A 15,534-nucleotide genomic window follows, 5' to 3' on the forward strand; every position below is an offset into this window, starting at 1 on the left:
GGAGTGTAGCAGAGAAGAAAGAAAGATTGGTAGTTATTATTTTAGCTTAGTTTTTTAGCTTGTGTTTTAAAAATTAACACCTCTATAAATGTTTCAATAAAGATGACATTAACACTTGGTTATAAAAAAGATAACCTTGTATTTCAGAGCAACAAGAATTTGCTCAACTTTTTCCTGCCCTAGAGCAAACTCTGCATCTCTTTAATCTCTTCTCTGAGCTGCTGCTTCTTAATTTTTCTCTTTCTTGATGGCAGTGATTCTCAACTCTGGCTATGTATTAGAATAATGTGGAGAACATTTAAAAATACTCTTGAACATTACTTCCAGCGATTCTGATTTAATTAAAGTAATGTGAAACCCTGGGATGGAGGAGTGTTTGTGATTGACTGTTTAAACTACCCAGGTGATTCTAACGTACAGCCAAAGTTGAAAGCCACTGCTGTAAAAACACATGATTATTTTGCTTGACCTTAGAGATACTATCTGTAAAATATTCAAGCTTTCTCTCATTGAGTGGTACCAAACTTAACCCTTTTTAAATGATAGATATTCAAATTAACTACAGTACAGGAAGAGAAATTGAGGAATAACAAATGAGAAAATAACTTCCCTTATTTCAACAAGTATTTATTGAACCGTTGTGACACCTGTTAATAAAAAGCTAACATCCCGTAGAAAAGCAGATCCTTCCTCTGTTTTACCTCTGAGTCAGAAACTTTTGATGTCAGTCCCATCTCTTGCCACTTGTCAGTCACTTAAGTGCTCTGAGCTCTAGTTTCCTAATCTGTCATTGAGCTAATGTAACAATAATTACACCAAACTGCAGGAACAAGAATAATTTGTATGAAATCATCCTAAAAGCTGTAAACAGCTATAAAAATATAAGGGTTTTGTTTTTGAGAATTTTTTGTTTGTGCTCCTTAACAAAACTTACCTCTGTGTGGAGATGATGCTCTAAAAATGCATATTGCAAAAATTCTGACAACTATCAAATGTACCACTCTGATAGAGCAACAATTTACATATGGCAAGATTGATCTGGGGTTTGGAACAAAGGTAGCAGATTCTGAATTGTGGTAAGTATATGAAATACAAATGGCAAAATGGTAATAAAAATCAAAAGATGTAATGATTCTCATTCCTTTTGGAGGGTCATCCTTGGGTATGTTCTGCTAAGCCAAGGTATAACAGAGAATTAAGAAAAATATTTTCATGATGAATTTTTTTTAATTCATTTAATTCATAGATAACATGCTTCTGAACAGAGGTATTAATATCTGTGATTTATTTTTCATTGTTTAGGTTTGTCTTATTTTAATTTGTTGTGATTCTCTAAGGGTCTTTTATACTTCTGAACATTTTTTTTCTAGAGTTCCTTTTTGACATTGCCTGAGTATTTTTATATTCATTTAACTTTATATTTTGAAGTGAAAAAGCATGAGAACACAGGGATTGTTTTTATTTCAGAGAAATCCATCACTGCTGAAGGTTTCTAATAACAAAGACAACTCTTCTTTAGCATGTAAAGGCTTATGGTTAAATGTGGATTTTCACTGATAGTAATGAGATTATTTTATCCCTTTTCTCCCCCATAAATTAAGTCCATCTAACAAGTCTTTGTTGAGGACCTGCTAAATGCTGAACAGTGATTTGTTCCAATTTCCATGAATGTCAAAACTGTCAATAATTACATTCCTCAAGAACAAGAATTATCTCTTTTTACTTTTTTGTACTCCTTTTCAGTTACAAGGCTGAGAAAAACGGCTTAGTATAATTTATTCAGTAAATATTAGATATTCTTTATTGCCTAAGGTTGCCCTCTATTGTTAATATTTTAGTGACAAGGCTAAGAATTAAATGAGTCATGTTGCCAATGCTGCTAGTAATTTCAAGCAGAAAGTTGAAGCGTATTGGTATTTGAGATTAGAAAAAGAAACACTGTCTAAACTTAAACTATTAATGCCAGTTTGTTCTCTTTGGATCTTGGGTTATAAGGATGTTGGTCTCTGATATTTTTTCTTCTCTTAAACAATGCTTAATCTTCTTGAGGTATAAGAACAAAGGTTTTGGGTTTTTATTTTCTTTAGATGTATGGACAGAAATAAGCTAAGCAATTTTTGAGTTATTTAAGTTAAATATGACTTATTTTTAAAGCAAACTTGCTGCTGATGTAATTTTGAAAACTCTTGATTTGATGAACAAACTTAAACAGTTGGTTCCTGGTATGGAAGTAAGCTTCTACAAAATCCTTCAGGTGAGTTTAAACTCTTCAAATATTGAAGTTGATTTATATATAAATGTTTCCTATTATATGTTTCTGTTGTAATATTCTTAGTCTTTAGAAGATTAATGTTTTTCTTAGAACTGGCCATTGGAAGGAAGTTTAAAAATTGTTAATTGTCTTACATGATTATAATATTCTCACTACACAGTTATTTTACGTAGTTCCACAGCAATTGAACATAAGTGCTCCTGACTCTAATGTATGGAATGTTCACGATAGCGGTGCTTCCACAGCCTTTTCCTTTTTTGTGTCATGTTTCCGGTTTCTTCATTTGTTTCTATTGGCATTGTGGTGGGGGGAGTGGTATTTGTTCTGGGGTGTTTGTTTTTGTTTGGGGTTGATGAGGTAGGGTTTTAAGACAAGAGGGAGACTCCTGGAAGAAACGGACTTGATTGTGAGTGATAATAAAATTAGAGAGGTGTGCAGAAAATAGTTAACTTACAGATTTCAATAATAATAGTAGCTGAATAAGAGCTCTAGGTGTTTACCTTGATATCCACAAAACTTGGCTTTTAACAGATATTTAACAAACGTGTGAATTAAGTTACTATAATAACACAGATGTCTCCAGTGCCTGTATAGACAGGGTAGAAGCCAAAACTGGATCCTTAGGCAGAGTCTACTTATACACTTTGAGAGCACAGTGCTTAGGAGATGGGGGTTCAGATGCTTACTCCACCATTTCTTAGTCAGTGCAGACTTGAGCAAGTTACTTCACCTCTCTGAGCTCCAGTTTTCTTGACTACAAAGTAGAAATAATGATCCCTGTTGATGGGAGGAGTTATAAAGGGTTACCATGAGGGTTTTGGAGATAAAATCCATCTCTTAATAGTTCTGTGGCATTAGATTATACTTGAGTACCTATAAAACACTTAACATTCTAAAATGTTGATAATTATAAAGATTTATATTTTAATATTTTTCTCTGATTTTATGTCAATAAAAATTTTTTTCAGAATAGATGATTTGCGGCTTAGTACTAATGTAAAATTTACTGACATGACGGACTTACACTTTAAAGTATAATTGTTACATTCACTAAATTAAAATTTTTTATTGAGTTAATTTGAATTTTACTTTTATATTTTACTTTAATTTGGAAATGATTAGCCATTTGTTCTTCTAGCCAGTTTTTCTTTTAAATAGTAGCTAGAAAAATAAAACAGTAACTCAAAACATCATTCAATTGTAGGTGATATTTAAATTACTCAAAGTATTTAAGACATGATTTTCCTAGGCACAATAAAGCATTCAAAACCTTCGCCAGAGTTTTTTAAGCCAACCTTACTATTGATTGTATAGACAGTTATAACAAGGTAAAGACTAATTAAATACATTCAAACATCAGGTAGAAACACTTTCGAATTTGCCTAGAATTATTTTATGATTTAGGTCTATTTATTCACCTTACTCTTAAAGACCTGACATTATTTATTCTTTCTGCCTTTTATTTTCTGGTTTCTGATTTACTTAGGATCCTCGCCTGATTACTCCCTTGGCTTTTGCTTTAACATCAGACCGTAGAGAACAAGTACAGTCTGGATTGGGAATATTATTGGAAGCTGCTCCACTGCCAGATTTTCCTGCATTAGTGTGAGTTATAATCATTTGCAGTGTGTCTCTTGTGGTGCTGGAATACCCTGCCATGTTTCTTTAGTAGTCCTGAATATAGATAGATTGGAAAATTCGTGAATTGAAGACTTCATTGTAATAGTAATTTTTCAAGTGAAAAAAGTTTTTCAATTAGAAAAAATTTGATTCCCACAATTAAAAAGGCCAGATGTATACTCACTTAGGGAATAGCTAGATCCATCCAGGTGATTAAATGTATTATCCAGATGCTACTCCTCTCTGTCTCAACACCTCTTTTTAACATAGTAGCTTCTGTACTAAGCTTACATCCTACGAGTTTAGTTTCTCCATATAAAGAGTTTTTCTTTCCCAACCGTTTGAGTGATAAGTCTAAGCATCGCTTTCATTGACCAGATCTGGGTCGTTTACCAAGGAAGGGATTCCTAAAGAAAAAAATCTGTTATTATCAGAAGGTGGGATAATGGCCGGGCAGAATTATCTACTGTGTTCATCTATTTTAAACATTAAGAGAATATTTGCAATTAGGTTTGAAAAAAATTCAGATTTTCGGTGCTGTGTGTAAACTAAATGGTTGACAAAATGTCTAGTAGTGTTCTACTTTAATTTTAATAAGTTTAGGTAGTTTATATGAATGAATTTACAAAAGTGGTTTGAATGAACTGAGACAGTTGTTAAGTGGTAAGACATTCCTGTATGCCAGGGGTCAGCAAACTCTAGACAGCAGCCAGGAGCTTATTTTTATAAATAAAATTTTATTGGAACAAAGCCACACCCATTCATTTTCATACTGTCTGTATTGTCTACATCTACATTTATGCTACGACGTTAGGGTTGGGTAGTTGTAACAGAGACTGTGGATCCTCAAACCTAAAATACTTAACTACCTTGTCCTTTAACAAAAAGTTTGCCAACCTCTGCTATTTCTGTTAACTGACTGAGCAAACTCATTTTTCAGAATTAATAATTTAAGTAGTCATAAATTAAGAGATGAAGAACTGTGGAAAACATGACCTAGAGACCATATAATTGAAATTCCTTTCATTTTATCATATTTTTTAACAACTAAATGGATAAATAGAGAGCTTCTCAAGTTACAAGGTAGACGTGTATGAGGCTGCTTTATTTTGTGGTAGCTTGCGTCTTCAACTGTGGTAATCTGACATGAAGCAAAATCCCCCACGCTTCAGAGTAGAAAGCTTCAGCTTGACTGAAAGGTGGAGTTTCACCCTGTGTCTCTGTATGTGCAGCCTTCCTATCATTTCACTATGTCTTTGCCATCCCTCCCTGTCTTGTGTTGTATAATTTTCTCTTTGGACACTATCTCAGATGTCCACTTATGCTGTTTTATTTATGTCCATTTATGCCTATATTTACATTATCTTAGTTTAATAAGGTGCATTTATATACTCGATGGGTAGGTAGGTAGGTGTGTAGGTTGGTTTTTTGGAGTGTGTTTGTTTTATTTAAACATTTAACAAATGTTTAAATAAGGTGAGGGCCAGCTTGTGCCAGGCCTTCTTCTAGGCATTTTGAATATTGCAGTTAATTAGGGGACCTTCTGTCATGAGGTTTACAAAATGTTTCATAATGAGCATGTCACTATGGGTGGAGGGCCCGAGGAAGTGAGTCTGAACTGAGATCTGATGATAAGAAGGAGCTGGTGCTATGCAGATCTAGGGGGAAGAGTGTTCTAGGTAAAGGAACAACTCGTACAAAGGCCCCGAGGCAAGAACAAGATGGGATAAATGGCAGGGGCAGAATGGAAGTCAGGTTGGTGAGAACATACTGACTGAGAAAGGGGAAGGGCAAAGGAAAAAGTAAAGGCTAGGTGATGTTGCCCATGGTTAGAAGGATGTTCTTACCAATACCAGTAACTTTGTATTTAAGTTTTACAAATAATCCACACTCAGAAACTAGTTCTGACGCCTCCAAACCAGAGGTGGAGTTGTCATTATAAAGGGTTATGAGTAGAAAAGAGTTTCCTCTGGCAAATTTAGGATATTTACCCAAATCCTGCTTCATCATAGATTCCAAGATTATTTCAGAAATATTTGAAGACTTACACTCCCCAAAAGACCCATTCTCACTGAGTCCCTAATTCTGTACCAACTCTGCCTTTTGCTATATTTTCATATAATTATTTCTCTTTTTTTGATTCCCATTCAGGCTTGGAGAAAGTATAGCAGCAAACAACACCTATAGACAACAGGAAACAGAACATATGCCCAGAAGAATGCCTTTGCAATCATTGAATCACAGTTTTCCAACATCAGTAAAATGTTTAACTCCTCCACTTTTGAAAGATAGAGTTCCTGGATTGAACATTGAGGAATTAATAGAGAAGCTTCAGTCTGGAGTTGTGGTGAGTGATAAATAGCCATTATAAGTAGGATTCTGCCTGGAACATACCAACTAAATATCAGCCCTTCTTATAACATTTATCTAAACAACTTTAGATGCAGATTTGATCATTGAAACTTTATCTTTTACTATAAAAAGTGGCAGTATTCTGGAAAGTTTGGAAAGAGGAAAAAATCAGTCATAAAATTCCTACATTTTAACATGGCTGTCATCTTCCCTTAGTCCCCCCTAACCAGCTCAGCCTCCCGCCGCCCCGCACCACCCCCGACTTGAATGTACTTTAAATTTCCATGAGAGTATCAGATCTTACCCAGATATTCTTTTGCAATAGCCAGGTTAGTGAAATGGTTGCGACCTGCCTGGTATGACATTAAGTTTCAGTGATTTAGTCTCACATTAGGCATTTGTATTTTTATTTTGTTGAGCGTTAACAATTTCTGATTTTTTAACTATTAAAACCCAGGTAAAGGATGAGATTAATGATGTGAGAATATCTGACATAATGGATGTATATGAGATGAAACTATCCACATTAGCTGTGAGTACAAGCTTATTTTAATTATGTGTAACAGTTAAGCTTTAAGAGATGTTTTCTAGTAAATGATGAAGATTAATGATATGTTTTCTTACAGTCCAAAGAAAGCAGGCTACAAGATCTCTTGGAAGCAAAAGCTCTGGCCCTTGCACAAGCTGATAGACTGATTGCTCAATATCGCTGTCAAAGAACTCAAGCTGAGACAGAAGTGTGTACAATATAAAGACACATCTGATGAGTAGAAAAATAAATGTAGTAAATAAAACGTACAAAATATTAGTTTTATTTTCATGACTCTGCTTGAAGTAAATTGTCCTTAGCATTTAACTAGTATCCCTCTGTCTCGAAACTGTCTCCCTTTAATTTTGGTTACACAATTATCTTCTGATTTTTTTTTCCTACCCTAATGTATACTCTTTCCTATATCCTTTTTTTCTACTCACCCCTTAAATGTTGAGTTTTCCAGGATTATGTTCTAATCCCTTTTCCCTTATTTAGGTGATTCACGGTTTCCAGTCATTACCAGAATGTTAATGCCCCCAATTTTATATGCTGAGCCCAGATCCTTTTTCTCAGGCACTAAATGTCTCCTGTGTAGCTCCATTTAAATATACATCAAATACTTCAAACTCAGCAGAACCAATACTGAACTCATCACCCTCCCTTTTTAAAAATGTATTGTTTCTTATGTATTCCCTGTACTGTTCTTAAGAGTTTTCCAGACAAGAAACCTGGAAATCACACAGTTTACCTTCTACAATTAGTCATTCACCAAGTTCAGTTGAATTCTACCTTCTGAATAGCTACTTTTTTTTGCATTGTCTCTATTCTTACCACTGTTTGCTGCAGGTCAGATTCTTTTCATTTTTCACATGAATCTCAGCAGAGCCTCTGATTGGTCTTCCTACCTTTCCTTCCTCTCAGCCACCCTCAACATACAAAGGCATCTTTCTTCTGTATTTAGATCTACCTTCCCTTCTTCCTCCACAGTCATCTCTGAGGCAGTACTCTGGTTCCATTGCCCCTGTGCTGAATATCCTTCAGTGTCTCACCGTTTAGCTCTGAAGAGAGTTTAAATTCCTTAGAACTTACTGCATTCTCTGCAGTCAGACATATTAGATTGCTTTGCAGTTTCTGAAACTTGACGTACTCTTCTGTTTTCTGTCCCTGCACTTGCTCTTCTGTGTCTGGAATACCTTTTCCTCTCTTTCTCTAACTTTTAATAATCCTTCAGATGTTAGTTTTAATACCTCCTTTTCCCAGGAAGCTTTCTCTGGTCTTCTCCTTCCCGCACTTCCGGTGGTCCTCCCTCCCTGTGCTGGCTGCCCTGTTTATAGTACTTGTTACACTATGTGAAAATTGTATGACCCCACTTTCACCCTTGATGTTGGGGAGCAGAACTTGTCCTCTACCCCTCTAGACTGGCCTAATGATTAAATTGACAATAAGACAGATTTATTTGGCAAATCTTTTAAATTGTAGAAACTGAGCATATTATGTAAATGATAGTGGAAGAGTCTCTATTCCATTTTCTTTTAGGCACGGACACTTGCTAATATGTTGAGAGAAGCTGAGAGAAAAAATGAAGAGCTTGGTGTGTTGCTGAAGTCACAGGAGATTGAATCAGAAAGAGCCCAGAGGGATATTGAGCATCTCTTTCAACATAATAGGAAGTTAGAGTCTGTGGCTGAAGAACACGAAGTACTGACAAAATCCTACATGGAACTTCTTCAAAGGTAAATTAATAAAGTAAAAGTTTCTGTGTAAGGTTAGAATCTAGAATGAACACACGGCATTTCTCTTCTGTGTCCCTAAAATCCAATTCTGAGGATTCATGTATTCTGATGATACTATAAGGTAAGTAGTTAGCAAGAAACTTATGTCATAGTGCAATGAAGTATTGCTTACTCAAACTCAGTGTCATGGCGGGAAACAGAATACAGGTGTCTCTATTTCTTTCCAGTTGACGCTACTTCTTTCCTTTATTCATAGAGTCATCAGTCATCTGGGATGTTAGCACCTCAAGGATAAGTTTTGTCCGTTTTGTTCACTGAGAAATCCCTAGGGCCTAGAACAGTGCTTGATACATAGTTAGACACTCCATAAATAATTGTCAAATGACCTTATTCATATCGGGTTGAACCATATGAATTGGCCATTTCTGAAGATCAAAAGTGGTTGAATATTAACAGTTGTCATATAATTCAGCCTAATAGCATAGAAATTTGGGTGTTCATGTTTAATTCACCTCTTAATTTGTAGTCAGTATTTCTCTTTGATGTCCTTGAATGTCGTTTACTTATATGTATGACTGTATCTGCAGAATAAATTCTTATAGGTGAACTGCTGGTTTAAAGGGTGAGTGCTTTTAAATTTTTGATTGATTGCCAAATTTCCCTCCAAAAAGGCTATGCCAATTTATATGCCCACCCACTAAAAAAGTATGAGATTGATCGTTTTTCCCTCCCTTGACACTTTTTATCTTTTAAGCCAGTTTTAAAACTTAAGAATTATAAGGAAGACCAGGAACAGTTACATACTTTCTACCAAACAATAAAAATAAAAACACTCTAGTTAACTTGTTTCTTGTTTTTCTTTATACTTTAAGACTGGTTAAGATTTGAAAAAATGTTCTTCTTTCTGTGGTATTAATGTAGAGATGTAGAAATTTTTATCTTTGCAAGGTCCGTGTGCTTATTTTATTTGCCCATCAATAAAAATGAAGGGTGGAAAATGTACAGCATCTAGAAAATTTGTGAGGACAAGGTGATTTTTAAACAGGATATTTTCCCCCAACAGCTTTTTCTGAAGTCTGATTGTTAGAGGCAGGCCCGATAAAGTGGACTATTTGTGTTAAGTCAGGGTATAAGAGAAAGTAGGCAGTGGTCCAAGAGAAAATGGGCTTTCTAGGACCTGCTTATGTTCCAGACGGTGATTGAGGGGTGGGCCCAGAAGTAAAACTCCAGCTTTGAGGGGCCAGGTGAGTAACAAATAAATGAAGCTGGCTGGGGAAGATCATTTGTAATGGTAGGAATATCTAAAGGCATTCAGATTCAGAATTTTAAAAACTCTGTGTGGACAAGTAAAACACTTTACTGGCCACATTTGGCCAGTGCCACCAGTTTGTCTTTGTAGTTAGAGGCATGAAAACATTTTATGCTTAAGATAGTTAGGTGTCAAAGTATTACTTTGGAAAGGAATTCTTTTATGTGGTTACCTTGCAGGTAAAAATAAGCAGGACTATAAGATGCAGAGCTATAGAGGCAAGAGAAATTTAGAGTCCTCAACTACTTAATTCATTAATTTGACATTTTTACTTAAACATATATTATGCCCAAGAGGCCAGTGATGAGAGGTGCAAGTTTAATTTTTTTTGAAGATGTCATCCTTTTATAGAAGTTGTTTCAGTTTCTGGACTTAACTATAAAGATAGAGGCATGTATTTTATAGCAAATTATGTAATGCAACATTATCTGTAAATGAAGCTCTTTATCCATAAATATGAAGTTAAAGCCCCATGTTTCCACTTCATAGTAATTTTTACCTCCTCAGTCAGCCAAAACATATCTTTATTATCTTTTAGAGTTAAACTAACTCTGTTTATGTCCCACTTGTTCATGCAACATTCCTCCTCTTCCCTGCAGTATATGCAATTTGATCAGAAGAAATGGTAAGGAAGACCCTGAGTTTCTTTTCTCCATCATATGTGTTCCTCCATAAAAATATCACCTCATCTCCTTGTCTTTTCAGGAATGAAACTGCTGAGAAGAAGAACAAAGATTTACAGGTCACGTGTGATTCTCTAAATAAACAAATTGAGAGTGTGAAAAAGTTGAATGAGTCACTCAAGCAACAAAATGAAAAGTAAAATCTCTAGTTCTTTATTCTAATTATTTTGGATTTTTCAGAAACAAAATGATTCCCTGTATATAGAACATTGATTTTTATAGATAAAATTAATGGAATTATTACTTATTGCAGATATAAAGTGAACATTTGGCAGAAGTTAAGGGTGATTACCATTCTTCGGAATTTCCTCTTAAAATACTTGTTGGGGAGAAAAAGAAATGATATGATTCACTGATGTTTTCTTCTGTATTGTTTTATAACTTCAGAACTATTGCCCATCTAATAGAGAAAGAAGAACAGAGAAAAGAAGTACAGAACCAACTGGTAGACAGAGAATGTAAGCTAGCAAGTAAGTAGCTTATTTAACAAATTGTCTATATTTTAACCTATCTTGTGTTGGAAGAAAATCAAAGCATGAGTGGTTTTTAGTTTGCTGTTTCATTATTTTCTACTTCTCTCATTTTTTTAAACCTTAAATCACATCTTAAACAACTCTCCTTTTCTTGCCATAACATTTTACAAAGTAGTTTAGTTAGATTGATCAAATTGAAAAAGCAATACATTTTTTTGAAATCTAGGAGTTATAGGAAATGATTGCCCTTTTTAAAAATAAAGATTTTTTAAAGAATGTAACAGCAGGTGGCAGTGCTAGGTAACTTTTAGTTACTAGCTTCTTAATGGTAGTAGTTCTGAAATGATCCACAAAAACATTTTTGTTCTAACTCACTTGACTTAGAGCACAGACATCTACCTATATAATTTTTCATTGTTTTCTCTTGCCTTTTCTTTTCTAACCCTTAACTCTGAGGATTGTCCTTCCTCTCATTACTGTATATTGTGTTTAGAACAGAGGAAGAGGGAAAGACATGGAGATTTGGCATTTTCTGTAGAATACTGGCATAGGAGAAGAGTTTCATGGTGTTTTTTTATTCATCAAGTACTGTATAACTTTTATTTCTGGCAAGATGTTCTTCTTCTCTCTAGTTGTCTCTTTTTTGCTTTTATATAACATAATAGCTTCTAAACTTTTTCAGGGTAATGTCAGTATAGGACCTTAGAGTACAAAGCTGACTGTTTGTTTGTTTTAAGACCTGGCACAAAAAATAAAAGTACAAGAAGAAAAGATTGAAGTCTTACAAAGAGAAACGGAAGATAAAGAAGAAGCCATTGGTGTCCTTAGAAAAGAGTTAAATAGAACAGATCAAATAAGAAAAGAATTGAGCATTAAGGTAAGAATCTGTTGCATTCTCATTTGCAGTAAAATGAAAAAGTCTTATTTTGTGAAAAAGGTAAATTTGGATAAGTTAATATTCTGTTTCTTTAGTAATTTTGCTTAGAAGATAATATTAGAATCTCAAAGTGATTTGACAATAGGTTTGTTATGAGGGCTCTCACAGTGTGAAAACTTGTACTTCCTAAAATTATTACACATTAATTAAATGTATACTGTGTTACAGCACTTGCTGCTTTAAAAGGGGCAAAGGATACAGAAGGGGGTTCCCAGTTCTTAATGTCACATACAGGTAGCTACCTGTATATATGTATATAGGTGCATCTCTCTACTCATAGGGATGGTGATAATAATAATCGTAGTTCGTATTTGTTTAGAACTTTATAGTTTACAAAGGACTTTTGAAATGTTTTTCTTAATCTTCCTCCCTTTAACAAATATATTAATATATAAGTATTAATAAATATTTTCATCCTACAAATGAAACGGAATCTTGGGTTAAGTTACTTGCTCAGGGTTAGTCACATAGCTAAGTGAAACAGTAGACTTATATATTCTAAGGTCATTGCTCTTTCTACATTATCATGATTGCTTGAGTGCGGTAGCCATGAATAGTGCTTTCTGGACCATCTACCACCAGGAAGATGAGAACAGACCAAGATTTTAAAAAGACTGAACAACTACAGAGCATAAGTGACAGAAGAGGCATAAAATTTAATGCCACATTTACAGATATCCTGGTTGTGCCTTAATGTGTTTATCTTAATAGTAATTCTAAATGATAATATGTAGTATTTTCTGCAAAAGTCCAACTGCTAGCATTGACTTAAAAAGACAAATTGAATGTGTCTCCCCAATTTGTATTATATTGTTTATCAACTATTGATCTTAAACTTACCATATAATTGTTAATTAAAATATAATACATATCGTAATGTATCTTTTGATATGGTTGTCTTACAAATAAAAACTAAGGACATCTTAAAGCATGTTTCTGTGAAGAGAAAACATGCTAAGTTTGTTTTCTTCAATTTCTCTCCCCCATGCCCCTTTTTTAGGCTTCCTCCCTAGAAGTTCAGAAGGCTCAGTTAGAAGGTCGTTTGGAAGAGAAAGAGTCCCTGGTGAAACTTCAGCAAGAGGAGTTGAACAAACACTCTCATATGATAGCAATGATCCACAGTTTAAGTGGTGGGAAAACAAATCCAGAAACTGTGAATCTCAGTATATAGATATTATGTATTTTTCTACTGGGAAGGTGGGGTAGGAAAGGTAATTTGTGACTCCAAAACAAGAGCAAATTATTATCTAATTACTAATTTAGTAAAGAACCTGATCTGATACATGTTTTTATTTGGTCTTAAAGTTTTACTTCTTGTTTCTGGATTTTATTGCTTAAAGCTTTCTTTGGTTTTTACTTCAGAATATTCTTCTTAGCCTCCATTATTGTTTTTTCTAAGGTGTTTTCTTTTTCCTTAGTTGCTTTCCACTCTCTTCTGCTTGTTTAATTTATTCTCATTTGTGATTAGATTTTTAAAATCAGTTGTCAGTGAATTTATTTTTCCTTCTACTTTTATTGAGATATGATTGACACACAGTACTGTATGAGTTTAAGGTATACAACATAATAATTTGACTTACATACATTATAGAATGGTGACCACAGTAGGTTTAGTGAACATCCATCATCTCATAGAAGCAACATCAAAGAAATAGAAAAAAAGTTATTTTCCCTTGTGATGAGAACTCTTAGGATTTATTCCCTTAACAACTTTCATATAGGAGGTAAAGAAAGCAGTGTTAATTATCTTTATCATGCTGTACATCTCTAGTACTTTGTCTTATAACTGGAAATGTGTACCTTTTGATCACTTTCACCTGATTCCCCCTTCATCCCCACTCAGTGAATCTAAAATAACTTTATTACTGCATTGAAAATGTAGTAAGATATATGGTATAAGTTCTAAATCTTTAAACACGCAGTGAATATTTGCAGAAATAATGTATAAAAGTTAGAAAATAGGTGATACATTGTGACTATATTGTTCGTCACATAAAAAACTGTAGTAACTTACAGAATTATCAATATTTATGAATTTCTTACAATTTACATACAGGTAATGTGGATTCTACCTTTGCCACATATTCAGAAATTTATTTGTTGTTAATTCTGATGTGAATTTCATTTGATATATTCTCTTTCATTTACATAGTTTTTAATTAGGCTGTTAAATTTTAAAGCATGACTTAAATGTCCTTATTTATGTATTTCTTTAATACAAGGGAATTTTTCAGTACTCTTCATTTGAATCAAATGTTCTGAGTAGTGTTTAAGAAGAGTTTTTATATTAAAAATTTTGGTTGATTTTATTGCTATGCTATTACAACCATTGATTTTACTTGGTATTTTCTTCACTATTTGTATCTCTGTTTGACTTAGGTAACTTAGATTTACTTCTATTTTTCAACCATAGTATATCTGAATTTATATTTAGAGAATATATTTTTATAATTCACTAATTACATTAAATAATATCAAACTGATAGTTCTATATATTTGTATACATTTTGTACAGTTCTGCAAATTTTTTAAAAAGCATTGTGTTGTGTAACACATTTTAAATTGCTACTCTTTCCATAAGGGGTACATTCTGTTCCTTTTTGAAACTGCATGCATTTTCAATTTAATATGAAAAATAATGTTGAAATGGATAGATATGACTGAAGAACAAAAGGCCCTGTAAGATAAAAACCAAAAAAATTCTATAAAATAAATACATAAATGAAACAAAGAGTTCTAGGGAAAATCAAGCTAACTTTACAGTTTAGACATCTCAAGACACTGAGCCTAGCCAAGGGCTACCCAGTTGAACTTTTTGTGGTGATGGAAATGTTCTGTATCTACACTGTCCAGTACCATAGCCTTTAGCCACATGAGGCTGCTGAGCGCTTAAAATGTGTCCAGTGCAGTGGAATAATTGAATTTTTAATTTTATTTAATTTTAACTTTAATTGCCATCCTACTGGACAGTGCAGATCTAGCCATTCTTGCAAGTATGCATTTGTTTAAGCCACTCAGTTTGCCTATTCTTAATGACCTATATAGGTAGAGACTCCATATGTTTTTCAGCCTTTCTTTAATACAGTAGTTTTAACCTGTTAATCTCTTCTCCCTGAAGAAGAAAAGCCATATTTCAAAGGTGAGTACTAATTGTCATCCACCTTCTTTTTTCATAGTCTTTCTGTCTCTCGTAACATCTTTCATATTGTTCCTGTTGTGTTGTTTTTCTTAACCTTAGTATGTTGGCTACCTTTTTTTTTTTTTTTTTTTACTTTTTCGTTCTGTGTACCTCAGATCAGAAAAACAAGTGTGCATGTGTAAATGTATTTTTTCTTCTTTTGTAAAAATTTTATTTTAAGCAAGTTTGAGTCACTACCATTGTCAGAGTTTTACAAATGATTTCTATGTGTGTATTCCCATTTCTTAATGGGGAATACAAAACTAAGTAAATGCATCATTATATTAGAATTGTTCATATTCTCTAAGAATTTTGCTATAAAGAGTTTGAATCCAAGTGTGCATTAACACACTTCCTTATACTGTTTAAACTTGCTACTTGAACAAATAGAGTTTCCATGGCTGATTGGAGTTATACTAAACTGTCATCTGTTTAATGTCAGGGC

General features: G+C 33.7%; 1 protein-coding gene across 5 annotated transcripts in view; it reads left to right on the top strand.

Annotated features, from left to right (window-relative positions):
• CIP2A (cellular inhibitor of PP2A) overlaps positions 1-14,138 on the top strand; it is a 28,456-nt gene extending 14,318 nt beyond the window's left edge. For 3 of the 5 annotated variants that reach the window (XM_079923030.1, XM_079923031.1, XM_079923033.1), the window contains exons 11-21: positions 935-1,076; positions 2,155-2,254; positions 3,759-3,877; positions 6,044-6,239; positions 6,702-6,776; positions 6,871-6,981; positions 8,313-8,509; positions 10,524-10,637; positions 10,889-10,971; positions 11,712-11,851; positions 12,912-14,138. In XM_079923030.1, coding sequence (XP_079779156.1) covers positions 935-1,076; positions 2,155-2,254; positions 3,759-3,877; positions 6,044-6,239; positions 6,702-6,776; positions 6,871-6,981; positions 8,313-8,509; positions 10,524-10,637; positions 10,889-10,971; positions 11,712-11,851; positions 12,912-13,082 — 1,448 coding nt within the window. In that variant the 3' untranslated portion in view covers positions 13,083-14,138. Of the gene's footprint in view, positions 1-934; positions 1,077-2,154; positions 2,255-3,758; positions 3,878-6,043; positions 6,240-6,701; positions 6,777-6,870; positions 6,982-8,312; positions 8,510-10,523; positions 10,638-10,754; positions 10,972-11,711; positions 11,852-12,911 lie in introns of those variants that run through there. The other 2 variants (XM_079923032.1, XM_079923034.1) reach the window with 2 other exon arrangements.
• The last annotated feature ends 1,396 nt before the right edge of the window (positions 14,139-15,534 follow it).

This window comes from Stenella coeruleoalba (assembly GCF_951394435.1).
Source record: "Stenella coeruleoalba genome assembly, chromosome: 5".
NCBI lineage: Eukaryota > Metazoa > Chordata > Mammalia > Artiodactyla > Delphinidae > Stenella > Stenella coeruleoalba.